The sequence below is a fragment of the Galleria mellonella genome, unplaced genomic scaffold (genome assembly GCF_026898425.1).
Source record: "Galleria mellonella isolate WM207_F2 unplaced genomic scaffold, CSIRO_AGI_GalMel_v1 utg64, whole genome shotgun sequence".
Lineage (NCBI taxonomy): Eukaryota > Metazoa > Arthropoda > Insecta > Lepidoptera > Pyralidae > Galleria > Galleria mellonella.
The window spans coordinates 57,939-78,035 of NW_026442133.1; the positions used below are offsets into that span (position 1 = coordinate 57,939).

Below are 20,097 nucleotides of genomic sequence, written 5' to 3' on the forward strand. Positions count from 1 at the left end.
TGCATCTGTGGGTTGGGTATTGAAATAAAAATACAAACTCACATGACATACATACTTTATACACAACAATAATTAAGTAACTACTGCATCTTCGATACTTCGAACTTTGTGTTAATGATTTCCTCGTCTGAATCTAACAACGGTAGAGTGCTGGTGGGTATGTTCTCTTCTACCCAGCGGAGATCAGAATCTAGCGAGTTGCTGTTGTGTTCCGGTTGGGCGGACTCCCTCGCCTCTTGGGGATTGTCAGCGTTGATGCTGGTGCCTCGCATTTTGACGCCGTACGCGTCGTTCACGAATTGCTCTTCCTCTTCTGAAAAAATATATTAATTTTTTTTTTTAAGAAATATGATAGACAACCTGTTTGATTGCTTGTTGACCCATAAAATAATGCATATTTACTTAGACATGACTGCACAATTGAAAGTTTCGCTCGGATCATGAGATGGGCATCAGATAACTCTAGAGTGGGAAGGGGGAAAGGGATTGTTAGTAATGGAGACAAAAAATTCCATTGCTAGCAATATACCTATCCAGGTCGACCTCCACGCGGTTCCCCCTGGAAACTGTCATGATTAATTCTTCATGCTGAATTCATCATGATAGGCTAACTGGCCTGTTTTCATTCTCATCGATCACCCTTCACCGGTGCTCCGCCAGCGTATCCCGTTAGCGCAGGCGCGGTTACCAATCCATTGTCATCCAACATAAAAAAAAAACTCTAGAGTGGGGAGGGCGGGAAAGAATTGTGTCGACCTCAATCAGGTCGACCTCTACGCGGTTCCCCCTGGAAACTATCGTGGTTAATCGTCCCGATGGGCTAACAGACCTGTTTTTATCATCACCTATCATCTGTCACTGATGCCCTGCCAGCGTATACTAACAGCACAGGCAGGGTTACCATTTCTTTATCACCCATTAAAAAAAATCAAGAGTGGGCACGTCCTACGAGGCCTTCCCACAAATATACCTATGGTAATATGGAAAAGATCAATTACCATCTTCGTCATCAGCATTGTCCAGAAGCGGCGTGAAGGCATACCGCTGGTTGTTATTTGTGGGCCTCCACAGGATCATGATGACGATGAGTACGCTCGCGAACAAGATGTGCCAGTATGCTTCATCCATCCATACCTCCTTCCATTCCTATAATTAAAAAAAAAATTAACATTATACTATGACTAGTGACTAGGGGGAACGAAGCACTATATACAAAATAAATGCAAGAAATAAAAAATAATAGGATTTAACATTTAATTGCATCTTAGATATAAAAATATAGGTGTAATGACAATAAGAAAGCAAACAGCAGGATAGAATACAGATAAATTTACAGACATAAAAAAATTAAGTTTTTTATGCAACTTAGAATGGCAAACAAGCTAACAGCCTACCTGATGGAAAGTGGTAACCGTCGCCTATAGACATGAGCAGTACCATGGACATAACAGAGTATACTGTTTCGCCCATGATACGCCCCATGCGTTACCATTCCTGAGGACTCAGATGTTATTCCTCTGTACCCTGTAAATTCACGCCATATCCCACCCTTCAAATCGAAACACAGCCATGCAAACACAACTGTTTCACGGTAGAAACACGAATGGGACAGAGGTACTCAATTATTCGACTTTTGCATTAAAAAATATTATATATTCCATGTACGTACAGACGTCTAGATACAATTTTATTACATTAGCAAGATATATTGAAACTCACTGTGATACAAGGCAGGACTCTGTAGGATTTTATGGAGTACAACATGAACACGACAGATGATATCACGGCGAATATCAGCGTGTTCGTAAAGTGTCTGTACAACGAGAGCTTGATTGTATTTCTGAAACAATATACAAGTATCAATAATATTATGAAGTCATCACAATATATGGATATAACCTGCTAACACTCAGGAGGTTGGGGGGAAAGGGATTGTTAGTAATGGGATCTAACCGACTCACTGCTAGTGTTGCAAATTTTGTACCTTTCCATTAGGAGGTGTTGGCGGTTAAACATCGATTTATTTAATAAAGATGAATTTTATTCCATCGTATTGTTTTTATTTTCTTGTTTTCGAATTTTTTTTAAAGATAGCAAGAAATATTTGTTTAGTGCTTAATTTTACATTAAAAAACACATAATAATAATAATAAAAATTTAACAATAAACAAAAATATAATGAAAACGAACTAAAATTGTGTCACTCAGCTGTATGCCACGTTGTTTTGAATTCATTGGCACCAATTTATCAGAAAGTGAGCACCACTTAAAATTTTGAATCTTATAATTTTTTGTTAATATGTACACTGTACAGCTTGTATTGTATAATTATTTATTTGTAAAAAGATTAAATATTTTTGTATGTTTGTTTGTAATGAATAAATTTAAAAAAAATATTTAACTGTTTTTAAAAATTATTTTAGTTATGTGAAACTACATTATTAGTGGGTTATGTAGGCTGCACATAAACACTCAATGTTTTTTATTTACTCGTCCGAAACTGGGCGGGGTCGCTATTTTCTGATAATTTTGAAGATATTATTATTAGTATATATATATATATATATATATATATATATATATATATATATATATATATATATATATATATATATATATATATATGATATCCCCCATGCGTTGCCATTCCTGAGGACTCAGATGTTATTCCTCTAAACCCTGTAAACTCACTGCCATATATATCACACCCGATCATCATGGGCGAAACAGTATACTCTGTTATGTCCATGGTACTGCTCATGTCTATAGGCGACGGTTATCACTTTCCATCAAGTGGACCGTCAGCTTGTTTGCCATTCCAAGTTGTATATAAAAAAAAAACATTCTTTATACCATTTTTCAAACAAAATAAAACTATTTGCATTAGTATTTGTATTATGTGTGTGTGTGCGCGTGTGTGCGCGCGTGTGTGTAGGTGTGCGCGACGCACCTGCGCAGCTGCAGCGTGCGCATGGTGTGCGCGAGCGCGACGAACACCCACCAGCAGAGCGCGCTGTCGAGCAGCGAGAGCGGCGCCTCGGCGAGCAGCAGCGCGCGCGCGGCGGCGCGGCGCCGCAGCCGCAGCCACGCCAGCAGCGCCGCCAGCGCGCCCCACGCCAGCCCCGCGCCCGCCACGCGCTGCAGCGCCGGGCCCAGCCGCGGCCTGCCCACCCACTTTACATTACCGACTCCACCTCGCACGCTCTTTTGTTTTTAATATTACTTTAAGGTCTTTTACCTTCCTCAGGTATATCAGTCATATCGTACCCTGAACAGATTTCTCAAACAAAACTTTATCTACTTTCCCTGGACGCGGAGAGAGAAGAATTAATGGGCATCAATAATTTATAGAAGTATCCAAAAAACTTCTGGCTCAAGCTCAGCTAACATAGATTGAATAAGACCAACATTCAATTTATTTAAGTTAAAGTGGCGCATGAGTTCTTCTCTTTCGTTCGTGTCAATACGACACTCTAATAGAATATGATGCACATCATCGATGGTATTACAAGTTTGACAATGGGGTGACGAGGACTTTCCCATAATATGTGGCCTGCTCTTTCATTTTCACTTATCAGCCCTCACTGATGCCTCGCGTTAGCGCAGGCGGGATTACCATTCCATTATCATCCAGTAAAAAAAAAACTAGCTCACCAGTTTGGGAAGGAAGAGATTGTTCATAATGTTAATGATCTTGTAGTTGTTTGGAGGAAATAAGTATTACAACTAACTTTTTTAAACTATTGCTAGAGAAGAGCGATTGAGATGGAGAGAATGACGGCAAAAATTAATGTAGGAAGTAAACGTCGCTGTCATGTCTGTACGATCAGTCCAAAAGAAAGAGGTGAAATATCTATGTACAATTTAATTAACTTACTTGATGGAAAAAAAAGTAATGATGTTAACAAATGGCTATGAATTCAATATGTACAATATTTATTTACAGACGCCACAGTCACATTGCTAAAAATATACCCTATCAGGACGACCTCCCCATACCTCCATATCCTAGAAAACATGCCAAATTCCAGGTGTATTCATCACGATGGGCTAACTAGCCTGCCTTTTTCATTCTCTCCTATCACTTCACTGATGTCCCGCCAACGTATATCGTTAGAAAAAAAAACTAGCTCACCATACAATGCCGAATTTAAGGTCAGATTTTAAAAATTGTCAATTTTCAAGAAAAAAAATTCCAAAAACCTAAACAAGGAGATATTGGAAGTGAAATAGAACACATCCAGATTATTTCAATTTTTTTGTTTCTCTGTCTGTTTGTAAGGGCTAATCTCCGAAACGGTTGGACCAATTTAAATGAAATTTTGCATGGTGGTACCTTACATCCCCGGTCAACATTTTAGACACTTTTAATCACGGAAAATTAAAAAGTTCCCGTGGGATAGTTAAAAAACTATAGTAACTTACTTAACGTACAGCCTAGTACACGACCTACTTAAGTAAAGTCATTTTGACCTATTTTGGCAAAGAGTGAGAACGACACGTCATTTATTAATTTTGGTCCAGTATTCCTGGACTTAATAAATAGGTACACAAATCGATACATACTAAACAGGAATAACAAACACCACGCGGACAAAGTCGCGGGCATCAGCTAGTGTAATATAAGAGTTAATATTATTCACGGAAATATCAATTTTACCTCTACCATCTATCTCTGTGGCATCTAGATACAAATAAGTGATAAATATCATACTACATTAAGTACTCACTTTACAATTCCGAATCCGAGCGATACAATAATGACTAGCATTCGAGCGAGTGCCCTCTTAGCAACAGACAACCACTCTGCGAACATATACGCTTCCACGTTGAAGAATCTACGAACAAGAAAACCAAGTATTAAATACCAGTTAAGTGTGGATCAATAGTATAAAACAATCAGTGGGGGGAAAGGGATTATTAATAATGGAGACTAAGAATCCCATTGCTAGCAATATACCCAACCAGGTCGACCTCCTCGCGGTTCCCCCTGGAAACTATCATGGTTAATTCCTGATGAATTCATCATGATGGGCTAACTGGCCTGTTTTCATTCTCACCTATCATCCGTCACTGGTGCCCCGCCTGTGTAAACCGCCAGCGCAGGCGGGGTTACCATTCCATTATCATCCATTAAAAAAAAAAGACCTGACTTCCTTCTCACCTATCATCACCCACTAGTACCTCGCTAAGGTATACCAAAAGCGTAAGCGAGGTGACCATTTTCACCTATTAAAAAAAAAATACAAATACGGCTTCGCTAGGAAGGAAAGGCTTTATACCCGGTGCGGTTGATGGCGGCGTAGACGGCGTAGTAGGTGGCGCTGTCGAGCATGCCGAGCAGCGCGACGCCGCCCACCCAGTACTGGATGCGCAGCAGCTCGCGCCAGCGCAGCGCGCACGCCAGCAGCCAGCCGCCGCACGCCGCGCCGTACACGCCGCACATCACGCCGAAGAACTGCGCGCGCACGCCCCGTTATTACAACTACACCTCTGGTGGGGGGAAGGGATTGTTAGCAATGGATTCTAACAGCTCCATTACTAGCAATATACCCTATCAGGTCGACCTCCACGCGGTTCCCCTTGGAAACCATCTTGTCGAATTCTTCACGATGGGCCAACTGACCTGCTTTCATCCTCACCCAACATCTATCTCAGGTGCTCCGTCAGCGTATACCGATAGCGCAGGCAGGGTTACCATTTCATTTTCACCCATTAAAAAAAAAAACTACACCTCTAGTACAACCGTACAAACACAGTGCCATACAGATGATGTGAGCGTCTACTCATACATTGGGGGCAGTAATCGCTTTTTGGCCTTTTGGCTAAGATCAAAGTGTGGGATAGCAGTCGAGTGACGTCATTGTGCAAACGAACACAAACAGTAGTTGGTGTATCGGCTATTAACTGTCCACTGCTGAACATAGCCTCCCCCATGGGGGTGGAGGGGGGGGGGAGGTGCTAGTACTAGCAAACACACCCCTTATCACTCAGTTAGGCTTTAGTAATGTTTTTAAAGGAACACTGCTGCCCAACCCTCGTCCATTAAGTTCTCTTAATAGCTTCTTACAACAGCCACGGGAAAGGAAGGAGTGGCTTATTCTATACCGGGACCACACGGCGGCTGGCCACATTTATGAATTTAAAAATATATAATTTTAGCTACATTCGTGATAAATATTGTGTGTTATTTAATATTTTGTACTCTCAATACACGACTTTAAAAAATTTTACATTAAATGTGACATAATAAGGAAGTCACATCTATTTATATAGGGTACTCACCGGCAGGAGAGGCCACATAGCGGCTGACAAGTAGCCAGATGGCGCCAGCATCTCAACACTGACTGTCACGTTGTATTTTTTCTCACTACGCACAGTCATCTCAAGTTCATATACACCTTCTTTTTCCACAACCACGAGAGGAGTCACTTTCTGAAACAAAACATAGATGTAAAGTAGTTAATACACCAAAAAATATATAGGACTAGTCTTTACGCGCGACTTAGTCCGTGTGACCGGATTATGTTGATTAATGGGGATAAAAAAATAGCCTATTTTAGGGCGTTTTATGAACGCAATAAAACCCAAAACAATGATTTTTAGAATTTTGTCTATACGTCTATGCACGCTAATCTCAGAAACAGCTTAACCCATTCAATACGGCGGCCATATTGAGATCCCTATGCAGTATAGTTTTTCATCAACGGCCGCCACTACTTTTTCTACGTATATGGCTTAGTTAATTTTGAACTGCCAGTAAATAACAGGCTTCCACAAGTGACTGGAACGGTTCACGTTTGAAACTAAAGGAAACCGAGCGCCTGCTCGCCGTCATTGGGTTGCGCCACTTAGCGCCCTGGCGCGCTCTCCGTATTGAATGGGTTAACCGATTTGAATGCGGTTTTCACTAATGCGTTGCGGTTTGCGCCACTTAACATTTAGTGTTTATTTTCTTTCAATCGGTTCATAAATAAAAAAGTTATATCGATGTAAAGAATGCCCATCCGTGCGAAGCCGGGTTGCTGGTACTATATACATATAAATATACAAATATTCATTAATTGAGCCGTCAAAGAGTTAAGAGGTAACAAACTAACTCACATTCACAATAATACCTAATAATTAGTAAGCGGTTACCAATCGGTCTGCCAAGCGTAGCAACTACGGGCAAAACTTTCCTTGGAATGTTAACATTTTTTTTTATACAACTTACAATTGCAAACAAGCTGACGGCCCACCTGATGGAAAGTGGTAACCGTCGCCTATAGACATGAGCAGTACCATGGACATAACAGAGTATACTGTTTCGCCCATGATACCCCCATGCGTTGCCATTCTTGAGTCCACACTCAGGTGTTATTCCTCTGTACCCTACAGCTAATAAATATCTAAACAGTATAAACAGAAACCGTGAATATAGAAAGCCGAAGCACTTATACAGAGGCAATAGCATTTGACAACATACTTTAAGCGTAGTTGTAATAAAGTCTGTTTTACTCTGTTATTAGTCTATTTGCAGACACGTTTACAAAGGATACCTAATCCTTTTTATTAATATGTACCGATATTTTTTTTTATGCGTGAAAATGGCATAGTTATCGCCTGCGCTATCGGTATACACTAGCGGGGTACCAGTGAGAGGTGATAGGTGAGGATGAAAAGGCAGGTCAGTTAGCCCATTGTGACGAATTCAATGATAAATTGGTCACGATAGTTTCCATTAGGAACCGCGTGGAGATCGACCTGATAGGATATATTGATAGCAATGGGGACTATACTCCCCATTACTAACACAATCCCTTCCGCCCAAGTATGTACCGATTAGATCCGCGGTTATAGAAATCTTTAGTTGCGGCTAAAATATAGGAATTGGGTCGCAATTTTTTAATCCGCGAATTGTGAAAACGCGAATAAAGGAATCGTGAATAAGAAGCTTTTATACTGTATAATAATAATTAGTATAGAATAATGAAATGCAGGTATTTTGTAGGAATCAATGTGATTGGGATTTTTTTTAGATGGAAGAGACGAACACTTTTCTACATACTGGGTCTATGATGGAGTGCAAACATTTGGTCATTTTTAACTGTTTGAAATTAAGTACATACTTGTATATGATAAGATATATGCGTCATGAATATAGGGTGGACATGATAAAGTTTAAAATATAATAAAACCATTGTGTTATCTATATTTTAAAGTACCTACCTAGATACCGATCCTGTACAGTGAATAAAATAGAAAAGAAAAATTTTTTAATCAAATAAAGTTGTTTAACTAATTTGCTAACGAAAAGACGAAACTCTAAATTATAAAAACAAAAGAGTTATTTACAAGCTCATTTAAAACGTAATTTTTTTTATAATTCCACTGTTGGGTTCGGAATCTTGTTAACTGTCTAGAAGGCCCGTAAGAAACTCAACACTTACTTTTTCAATTATTGAAATTAACTGAGTGAAAAAAAAAAATTATCCAAATACGTTGCTAATTCAAATATATAGGAAAATTGCTTCCTTATTTACACACAATATAACTAGCGGAAAAACAGTAAATTCCCTTAAAATATCATGTTATACTGATGGATTGGTATACAGCCATAAATACATAAGGAACGATATTCCTTCCTAATATCTATACTTATAATAAATCTGTAGAGAAGTCAATTTTGTACATGAAATATATTTCCAAAATAACTATCAGGGGGTGATTAGTGATCGATAGTGATGCCAAAAATGCAATCAGTAAAATTTTTGTCTGTCTGTTTGTATTTTCATCATAGAAACAAAAACAAATCGACGAATTTTAACGAAACGATATAATTATTCTTCATACTCCTGGGCAGGACTTATACTTACTTTTCATCACGCTACGATCAATAGGAGCAGAGCAGTAGAGGGAAATGTTGGGAAAACGGGAGAAGTTACTCCATTTTTAAGCTTCCGTCGCGTGTGCAGCCTTAATGGCCACTTTTTAAAATGTAAAAATGTCCACCCGTGCGACGCCTGAACGGACGGGCAGCTATACATTACACATATTACTTATTCATTAGTACACATATTTGTACTAATGAATAAGTAAATAAAAAATCAATAAATAAAAAATGCTCATGATATCCCCCATATGTTGCCATTACTGAGAATTAGTTATGCCTCTGTACGCTGTAATTTTACTGCCAGTGCTTTAAACCGAAACAAAGCCATGCAAGTACAGGTACATTACAGCAGGAACTTCAATGAGACAGAAGTATCTAAGCAGACGACTTTTATACAAAATCTCCCTCTGGTATTATATGTAATTAAATGAACACTCATACGTATGATTGCCTATTAAACTGTAAAAAAATTAAGGTACTAATTTTTTTCTTTATGCAAAGATATAAAAAACTTACCGATTGGGTGACTGCAGGAGTGTTCTTTGAAGGTTCATCGGGCAACTTAATTTTATCGTCCTCTAGTATAAACGACTCCTTCCCGTGGCATGTGAACACCCGTTTTCCAGTTAATACTTGATGTGCCATTGTCGCATTGTTGTTGTTATTTTCGTTTGGTGCCGACCGTTGAGTTCTATGTGAGCAATCGATTACTTGCTGAAAAATTACATCTGTATTTATTAAAGATTGTAATTTACACATACATAGATGAAGTTTTTTTTTTTTTTTAGAAAAGCTTTATACAGCACCATGGATTCAGTGATATCCATGCTACGCCTTATAATAATATTATTAATAACTTTATTGCATAACCATGATTGTAACAAACTCAACACTGGAAATTACTATAAAAGTAGGTACAAATTCATTTGTACATTTGGAACAGCTTAAACCTCTGTGTCTGAACTAGGTTATAAAACCTGTATCTCAGACAACAGCGTTCAACCCTCACTAAATACTATAAAAATTTTGCTGAGCTAATATTATAGTATTTAATGAGGGTTGAGCATTTTTCTTAAACATCTCCTTTGTACAGATATTATCTAGTTATAATTTTATTATATTGATAACATTAATTAAAAAAATTAAAAATACCTGTTCGAAATAATGGAAATAGTCCGGAGAGCATGGTGTCGGTGACCACACATACTCTACAGTGACATTTGTTGGTTCTACTACATCACAGTGTACTGAAAAACAAATAGTTGTCATTATTATTTGTGATCCTTTAGTCTATTATTATTGTGAAATCTTCATCAAGTATTCTTTTTTTTTTTTTTTTTACAACACAGGGGGCAAACGAGCATGCGGCTCACCTGATGGTAAGTGACTACCGCCGCCCATGGTCACCCACAACACCTACGGCATTGCAGGTGTGCTGCCGGCCTTTTAAAAAGGAATATGCTCTTTTCTTGAAAGCTATGTTGTCGTATCGGTTCGGAAATACTGCTGCTGGAAGTTGATTCCAAAGAGTGGTTGTGCGTGGAAGAAAGTGCCTTGAAAAACGTACGGTGGAGGACCGCCACTCGTCCAGATGGTTGGGATGAAATTTTAGTTTATGGCGGTGAAAATCTGCAGCAGGTATCAATCCGAACAATTCTTCAGAGCACTCCCCATGATAAATTCGGTAGAAGATGCACAGAGATGCAACATCTCTACGCAGTTTCAGTGGGTCGAGCCGGACAGTAAGACGCCGATCGTCAACAATTCGAGCTGCCCGACTTTGAATGCGGTCTAACGGAAGGAGTTGGTACTGTGGCGCTCCTGCCCACAGGTGAGAACAGTATTCCATGTGTGGCCTCACTTGAGCTTTATACAGTTTCAGGCGGTTTTCTGGCGTGAAATACCGTCTCACCCTATTGAGCACCCCCAACTTTTTGGAAGCTATCTTAGCTTTTTCCTCCAGATGACCGCAAAACTGGACGTCGCTAGATATATCGACGCCAAGAATCCCCAGACTCGACTTATTATCAAGGGAAGTGCCCTGAAAGTGAGGTGATACGACAAACGGTGTCTTTTTTGCGGTGAACGCGCAGACTTGTGTCTTCTGTTCTGTTAAAGTGAACAAGATTGCGTTCACCCCAGATCGAAACTTTATCGAGTGAAGTTTCGATTTCAGACACAAGTCTGTTCCGGAGCTCATCGGTATGTGCCCGCGAGATCTTTGCATGACCGGTGTATAATGCATCTCCTGTACTGTCGTCCGCATAACAATGAATATCACTGATCTGTAACATATCATTGATATGCAGAAGAAACAGTGTCGGAGATAGTACACAGCCTTGCGGGACACCAGCATTCACAGGTTTTAAGTCAGAGCATGCTCCGTCGACCACGACCTTAATGCTACGTTCCTTAAGAAAGCTGGCGACCCAACTGCACAATCTCGCAGGCAACCCAAACGAAGGTAGTTTTGAGATTAGTGCCCTCATCAAGTATTCCGCTTTACTGAGCAACAATGCGTGTTTTAGACCAAATTGTAATTCTTTACACAACATAGAAAAATGAATAAAAGATATCTTAATTCTAAATATGATTATAAAATCTTTAAAATACATACTGCATACAATCTGTAGAAGTACACAGTTAAAAAAAATTTTAGCTTATTTACGCAATTTACAATGACAAACAAGCTGATTGTTTACCTGATGAGAGAGGTAACATTAGCCTGCAAACATAATTTCAGATTGTGTTATTTTAATGTGGATATTTTGATTTAAAAACTATACTACAGAACCGTTTTTAATAAAATTTCTCTGGAACCAATCTGTAAGTATATCCTTACAGATAAAAAATAATTTTCTAAATTGGTTTGTAATTGATGCACTTATGAGGTAACAAACATAAAAAAATAACTGAATTTATAACCTCTTTCTTTTTGAAGCTGGTTGAAAATTGTTTGATATAGTAATATTTTATGTATTTATTTATGTATATATGTGTTTGTCTATTTATTTCACAAATTATGTGTATGTTTATATTAGTCTAATTATATGTTTAAAATATATAAATATATCAAATATTGCTTAATTTTTCCTCTGTTCAATAATGCATCGCCTACTTATTTCTCAGTTTGCCCAATGGTTGACTGGTAGAGAGCACTGTGTATTAAAGGTTAAATAAATAAATAAAATGTCCATTGTCTGCGTAAATCACTAGAGTGGAGTAGTATATAGATTGCTCCTTAGTAGACTATCTAATAAGTACTTGTGAGGATTAGTCTCTTGGGCAGTTATAAAATTCTAGACTTTTTAGTCATACCCCATTTCAAACTTGCTCAACTTTCGATGATTTCTACTTTTACGTCTTCGATTTTTAATGCAATATAAATGGAATGACAACCCTATTTGCACTGTCAGATGTGAGAATGATGTCATCAGTTGGAATATTTTTGGATTAATTGCACCCTAGTGAATACGATTTTGCCCAGTGCATGTACATTATTTATTTTTACACCACTAATTCTATTAGCATTGTAAAATGAAGGAACATGCATACACATATTAATCAGTATGAAGAAATTTGATCGTGTCCTCCATCAAACTATTTATAACTACTCTTCTCCATCCAAAGGCTGCCTAAAAGAGATCATTTTTAGTGGTGACCGCCCAATGTTTACTCCCTACAATCATTTCTTGTATTTGTTTCTGTCTATAATAAGTTTACTATTGTAATTTTAGAGAAAACAATAAAGAGTGTTATCTATGTTTGAATAATTCATGCATATTCCTATCAAACCTGTTTTATTTTAGGCAACATTTAAAGATTAAGTAAAAATTATGGTATCATACTAATATTAAGCACATGAAGGTGGCAAAGATATTTGTCATGCTTAAATAGTTAGATGGATTTGTATGAAACTTGATTACATGTAATGGAGATGATTCTAAAACATCATTTTTTAAATATTCAATTAAAAATGTAAGAATAATACCACAAAATCCACTCCATTGACTACATCCTAAATCATAGTTTCTCAACCTTATTTTGTCTATTACACACTTTGCTAGATGTTTTTATTAAGTCTCCATTATAATTTTATTTACCATTTGTCATGAATTTAAAACAGCCATGGCCATAATTATATTTAAATAATAAATAATAATCTATGAGACTTATACTGTCCCCTGAAATGCCCACAAGGGTGCATTATCAGCCACATTGAAACCTGTTCTACATCAAGACATAGGATATATTTTTTAAATTTATTATGCATACAAAACTATGAGAAATAGCTAGTTTTGTTATAAATGTTTACTTACACATTATAATAAGTTTAGAATCCTTAAAAAGAGACTTAGCTAGCTGAAATCTGCAGTTGTCCTGTAAATAAATATGACATAATTATAATAATAATTAAAGTTCAATCTTTACATATTTCAGATAGCAAAAAGGGGATATCTATTGACATCAGTGTCTCAATTCCATAAAACTCTCACCTAATTATATATATACCTACTGTGATATCAACTGCAAGTTCATATTTGTGGATTTCAAAAGTAGAAAAATTAATGAAATAGACTACTTCTAGATGGCGACAGAGGGGCAGTCAGTTGTGGAAAGGGAACTTGTTAGAAACTGCTGTGGCTCAAGAGACAAGGTTTACATAAATATGTACCATTGTTCTAGAACCTGATAAATTATTAGATTTTAATTGTTCCATATTAAATATCCAATAGCGAATTACAGTATTACTAGATGCATTGAAATGGAAGTCAAAGAATTGATATGCAATATGTCATATATTATACCATTTATTCCATTATATACCACATAATATTAGCGCTGTAGCAATTAAATTGCTGCAGCACATGCTGTGTGGCGGCCACATTGGCAATAACAAATGTAAAGTTTGTTTTTCTATTGATATTTAATGTAACTCTTTTTGTTGTTAGCAATAAATGTTTTCTTTCTTTCTTTCTTCTTTCAATGATATTTATCAGAGGCAAAACCTGTCAGTGATGAAATAAGCTAAATAAATGTTAAATAAACCAATTTATTAAAAAAATACCACAGAAAATTTGTCAGAAGAATATAAAATATTCAACTAGTCATTAAATAATTATGAGCATTTTTAAGTACAATAAATGTAGTCACTGGCACAGATAGTGTTTCATACATTTTGAAATATAATTAAAAAAGTAAAAGTTTAAAAACTTTTCCTTATTCCTTTAACATGTTCTTGAATATTTTTTGATGACTAATACTAGTGCTTCAAAAATATTTTTTAAACATAAAATATATTTAACTTACTGTAAATCTATTCTATTCTGTTGTATGACCAATCTTATAAACCAAGTCTCACAGGGCAGATATGTTTATTTCAAAACTTTATTTATAATAAAAATTCAAATTGTTCTAGAATTTGAATTTACAAAGGACCTTCGTATTGATTATACAATTTACAGTATAACAATTGCAAGGTAGTACTAAAGCCTTGTTTATAGCGTGACTAATGATAGTATAATATGGTAGCTATGTTTATAAGTATATACCTACTAGACAGTACAGTTAGGCGTTATCATTGCTGTCCAGTTTATAGGCTTCGGATGAACGTTGACTAAGTATTATACATTTAAAGTACAGAAAAGAATAAAAATTATAAAAAATCCTCACCCCACTTAGCGGCAAAATCCACTTTCCGATGTCGGAAAAACATAGCGACATTTTGACGCACAAAAATAATACAAATAACGGTCGTAACATTATGGAAATTGAAATTGTAAAGGAATATCTAATACTTATTTCTGGAATTGTGATATATTTTCAAACAACATTATAATTTACGTTTAAAATATAAATATTACAAAAAGAACAGCATTAATCTCTGAAAGATGAGCAGGTTTTTGACATTTTTTCGACAAAGTTAGCCTTTTTGTTGACTTGAACTTGACACTTTCCCGACATTGACATATTTGACAATAAGAACGATCTGAAATCTTTACTTTTACCTAAGAATAAGAATTTGCATAGAAGGAATGATAAAATAAAAACTGTAAACTATATGGTTGCCTCCTTTCTTCTTATACAAATATAATTAGTAAAAAGAGGACGATAGATACACTATCAGTTGCTATTTTTCTCAATTCATATAGGCTAGTGTTTAAAAAATGTATATGTAAAATTTTTGTTCATTTACTTTATTACATTATATATTCTACACAGTTTATGTAGAAAGTATGCAAGCAGTTTGTATTTAAATTTGGTAGGATTATACGGCCCTATAACATTTTTTTACACTAGCCTACTATGAAATGAAAAAAATATTACAAGGATTTAACACATAACACTGAATATTAAAATCAGAAAAATAGAGAGAGATGGATTGTGAGTCATATTGTGAAATAACAACTACATTATTTTCAAATATAATTTTATTATAATTCTATTGAGATAGTGAAAAGTTACCGAAGATTAAAATTATATATACTTTTGGGTAACGTTTACGTATCCTTTATTGACAATAGTTTAATTTAGATAAAGTTAGTTACTTTGACTGACAATCAGATACATCAACATGCCGTGTCAATGTCATCTATATAATTAATCTGTACTGTGATGGCTTGATATGGTTGATTTCGTGTCAAAATATTTTTGTTTTCTTCTTCGTATTTTATAAAAAAAGTCTTAATTAATGTCTTCATTGTAATGTTTTTTATTTATTTTAATGTTCAATCATACGAAACAGCAGGACACTGCAAGAATAATTATGATGTTTTGGTGATACAATACCCATAAAGAGTCACTGCAGTAGTCATGTCAGATTGCGCGTTGGTGGCCAATGTAAACGAGCACGATGCGAGTATGGACGTGGGGAACGATAAGTCTCTCTTCGAGCCTACTGTTGATATGATGGTAAATGACTTTGATGACGAAAGAACATTAGACGAAGAAGAGGCTTTAGCTGCAGGAGAGCAACAGGATCCTAAAGCTGAGCTTAATAGTTTGCAAAGAGAAGGGGATATGCCATTAGAGGAACTTTTAGCGCTATATGGTTACGACAGAAACATGGATAAACCTACACCCGAGCAAATACCAGAAGTAGTGGCCGAGGAAAATGAAAAGAGTGAATCGGCATTACAGCAGTTGTACAATGAAACTACCAGTCCAGAAGCGACACGTTGTCTTAGGTCAGGCTCGAGGCCGCCTTCGGAGGAAGAAGATGATTACGACTACAGTCCAGATGAGGATGACTGGAAGAAAACTATAATGGTGGGTAGTGACTACCAAGCTGTGATACCAGAAGGTTTATGCAGCTATGATGATGCATTACCCTATGAAAATGAGGACAAGTTGCTTTGGAATCCAAGTGTCTTAGAGGAAAAAGTTATTGAAGAGTATATGAAAAAGATTTGTGCAATGAACTCTGGTGCTGGTGTGGAAGCTGTCCCTAGGGGGAAACAGCTACGAGATGATGAAGAAGCCTTATTTTTGCTTCAGCAATGCGGGCACAATGTTGAAGAAGCATTAAGAAGACGGCGTATTTCAGCTCAGACACCAGCCCATGCCAGCTTATGGTCAGAGGAGGAATGCCGTAATTTTGAGAATGGTCTTAAAGCACATGGGAAGGACTTTCATTTAATAAGACAGAATAAAGTTCGAACACGATCAGTTGGAGAACTTGTCCAATTTTATTACATATGGAAAAAGACAGAGAGGCATGATATATTTGCAAACAAAGCTCGTTTAGAGAAAAAGAAATATACATTACACCCAGGTCACACTGATTATATGGATAGGTTTTTAGAAGAGCAGGAAGCAACAGGTGCTGGGGTCGTGCGACCGGCATCACCATCACCAATGATGGTGTATGCACCATCTCCAGCAGCACAACCTGATCCTCTAGCGCTGGGGGAAAAGGAGGTATTCTCCCAATTAAACGCTCACACACCACCTCCCAGAGGTCTATCCACAGAAGACCAGGAACCAGACACAGGCTCCTAATATATGTATTTTGGCAATGCCATTTGTCAAGTAGTATGCACTGTTTCTTGTAATACTTAATTACAAGTTTATAAGGCGAATGGACATTGACATTTAAACATGCAGTTCTCATTAAGTATTTTAAGGGTCAGAGCACCCAATAGAGTGTGGCAAAACTACTAATTTGATGACAATTCATATTTCATTTTATTTGCTTCGGCATATACTAAAATTAATTTCTATCTTTATTAAACTCAGCTTCCCAAAGAAGTAGGTATAAAGAAATGGATGCCAAAAGTTTCTATTTTATTAAAGTTCACATAATTGCATGTGGTCTTACTGAAAGACATCATGAGACAGAGCTCTGGTGGCATCTAGTTCTCTATACTGATTCGCCACACCATATCAAAAGTGTAGCTTGAACTACTCTGGCCTATAGTAAAGAGGCCTGGCATCTGACTACACATATAGATATGTATGTAAAACTTCAGATACTTGAGGTGCAGATGTACATGGTGCTTCATCCACTTCTAATATATACACTATCTACATACACTAATGATACATACACATCTGCCCCTCTACAGGAACAATTCTATTGATAGAATAATTATTTCAAGCAAGTCAATGATATAGAATGAGATTATGATGTGCATTGTCTTGTTCTTTTTCATGTTAACCATGATTAATAATAATAATAATTTTAATTCAAATAATTTTAATAATTGATCCATTGATGCTATTGTATCCATAGATTCATTTATACCTGTTTAGGGGTGGAGGCTTTTCTCTTATTCATTGATACCGTATATGTATGTGTATATATATATATATATATATATATATATATATATACACATACATACATATATATACATATAGCACAGTGTAAGAAATAACAGTGTATTGTTGCACTATAATTACAATATTAAAATTTGAGTCTATGTGCACTGTTTATTACTATTAACCACTCTGTTGGTGTGTGTTGGCCCTATGTTAGCAAAAGTTAAATGAGTAGACTTGCAGAATGCAGAGAAATGCTGTAATTTTATACTAATTGATGCTGAAAAGTAATTGATAATGTTCTGTATAACTGAATTAAATGGAAAGATAAATTATGAGAATAATTAGAATGTTCACATTGAATTATTAAGTATAATAAATACATTTATGTTGATGTATGTTGAACATGTAATGTTCATTTGGTATATTGTGGTGCAGGATTATGTTTATATGTTTTTGAGGCTTATACAGAGGTGCATTGTATCTTAAATTTATACATTCACCATTTATATGGACACATTGGTGTTGATTCTGAGAAGTCATTTCTCTAAACCTGTCTCTAAAATTAAAATTTGATAGAAGAGAACTTTTTATTTTTGATTGATTTTGATGATTGTGTGGTATTTGTTGTTACTGTTTAATATATATCGATGTGTATCCTATTTATTATGTCTGGGAAGACTGGACCAAAATTAATAAATGACGTGTCATGCTCACTCTTTGCCTTAGGTGAAAATGTCTTAATTAGGTTGTATACTAAGCTGTATAAGTTACTATAGTTTTTTGACTATACTGCAGGAACTCTTTAATTTTCCATGATTTAAAGCATCTAAATAGTGGACCGAAGATGTAAGGTATCACCATGCAGAATTTCATTTAAATCGGTCTAACAGTTTCCGATATTAGCCTGTACAAACAGAGAACCGACCATTTCATTTTTAACATCCCACTGTCTAGGTTTTTTGTGTTTTTTTTCTATGTACAGACATTTAACCTCTACAGTTTTATTATATTTCTAGATATTCAATAATTTTCTAATAGATTTAAGTACAAAATGTTATTAGTATATAATCCATAAAACAGTCATCATCATCATCATATCAGCTTTTAACTATCCACAGCTCAACATAAGCCTTTAAGATTATATAAGATTGGTAACTGCAGTTAGGCTATGTAGATGTTTTATGAATTGTGATTATTTCTAGTAAGTTTATTATATTTTTAATAAGTTTACTATTGTAATCTTTTGGAGGAAACAAAGAGTATTTATCTGTCGATCTATCTATCTATGAGGAAATCTGCTGCCCATTCCTCAGTCAATACAGTACACAAAATTATCTAATTAAAATATTAGGTTAAAAATAATTTTAGTCAAATGACACCATAGAATCAACTCTGTTGTTATTTATAGATTCATAGACTGAAGTTGAGTCATTTTGAATGGTTTCATTATTTATCAAACTTGTTTTCCTTATGTTGACTGTCTGAATAAAGGTGTAATAATTTATTAGTTTTCAATCCAGTAGAAGCAACGAGATAATCCTGCACCACTTGTATATTTCCCTTATTCATGAAATATACTATAAGTTTCACTCTTCTAATAATTAATATTTTTAGTAAATTTTATATTAAGGTTTATTTCGAAGTACATTCTATAAACCTATAATATCATATTGCTCCAAGAACTATTGAGCAAAATTTATAATACTATATATAAATTGATAATTGTGATTTCCAATTGCGATATTCATAATGACTGTAATCTCTAATAAACATCTTTGTGTTACAATTATATTTTTGCTAAAGTATTATATAAATAAAATGACCATGATCATGTTTGAAATACTTAGATCCATTATTAATTGTTTGTTAATGGCAACTAAAATATGTTCAAGTATTTTATTTCAGTTTAAAGTCATTATAAAATCGGAACTTTATAAATACTTAGGTTTATGGAATGGCTATTCACAATAAAACTCTATGCCTAGATTTTATGAATGGATGTGTGACTGAACCCTAAGGGGCCTTTTTATATAATTCAATAGTTATTATTGTGAATTGTTTTATTATGATAAGATTTTTAACAGTACAATGTAAATAATTGTCTTATAATAATTATTATATTTATTTTTTTATGTATAAGGGAATTATACCATGACTTGTATTACGTACCCATTGAATTTATGGGCTGTATAAATAATGTGGACTTTGATTTAATAAAACAGTGCAAACTTTACTGGTTTATTTTATTTACAATAAACTAGCAGTAGCAATTTTCTGTCACTTCTATTACTAAAAAAATTCTAATAGGTATGTTGTTATCTAATAATATTTTCAAATAGTTTTTCTTCCCTGTTATATATACATCCATAAAATTATATTTCGTAATGAATTTAACAGAATTTTATGAATGTAAGTAGTTGGACTCAATAGTGAATGTTATATAAACAATAATGAAT

At 35.4% G+C, this 20,097-nt stretch overlaps 2 protein-coding genes across 3 annotated transcripts; one reads left to right on the forward strand and one right to left on the reverse strand.

Annotated features, from left to right (window-relative positions):
* Positions 1-38: 38 nt before the first annotated feature.
* LOC113512586 (transmembrane protein 87A) lies at positions 39-14,804 on the reverse strand. Of its 2 annotated transcripts, none has more exons than XM_052900099.1 (11): positions 14,549-14,804; positions 13,195-13,255; positions 10,028-10,122; positions 9,392-9,589; positions 6,286-6,435; positions 5,283-5,458; positions 4,731-4,838; positions 2,951-3,163; positions 1,720-1,840; positions 999-1,146; positions 39-313 (listed from the first exon to the last, which is right to left on the reverse strand). In XM_052900099.1, exons 1-11 carry the CDS (start codon positions 14,636-14,638, stop codon positions 81-83), a joined length of 1,593 nt encoding a protein of 530 aa, XP_052756059.1. In that variant the 5' UTR covers positions 14,639-14,804; the 3' UTR covers positions 39-80. The 2 variants fall into 2 exon arrangements, with proteins under 2 accessions (XP_052756059.1, XP_052756060.1); XM_052900100.1 differs by lacking the exon at positions 14,549-14,804 and adding an exon at positions 14,186-14,310.
* A 665-nt stretch (positions 14,805-15,469) lies between these two features.
* Positions 15,470-19,874, forward strand: LOC113512463 (mesoderm induction early response protein 1). Its single transcript, XM_026896361.3, has one exon. It carries the CDS (start codon positions 15,689-15,691, stop codon positions 16,874-16,876), a length of 1,188 nt encoding a protein of 395 aa, XP_026752162.1. The 5' UTR covers positions 15,470-15,688; the 3' UTR covers positions 16,877-19,874.
* Positions 19,875-20,097: the final 223 nt, after the last annotated feature.

Bases quoted from the DNA above. Each gene is read 5' to 3' on its own strand.
- LOC113512586 (XM_052900099.1), bottom strand. From the start codon at position 14,638: ATGTTACGACCGTTATTTGTATTATTTTTGTGCGTCAAAATGTCGCTA. The intron at 1,841-2,950 runs GTGCGTCGCGCA...ATATTGTTTCAG, and splicing joins CGCACGCTGCAGCTGCGCAG to AAATACAATCAAGCTCTCGT. The intron at 314-998 runs GTAATTGATCTT...ATATTTTTTCAG, and splicing joins CAATGCTGATGACGAAGATG to AAGAGGAAGAGCAATTCGTG.
- LOC113512463 (XM_026896361.3), top strand. From the start codon at position 15,689: ATGTCAGATTGCGCGTTGGTGGCCAATGTAAACGAGCACGATGCGAGT.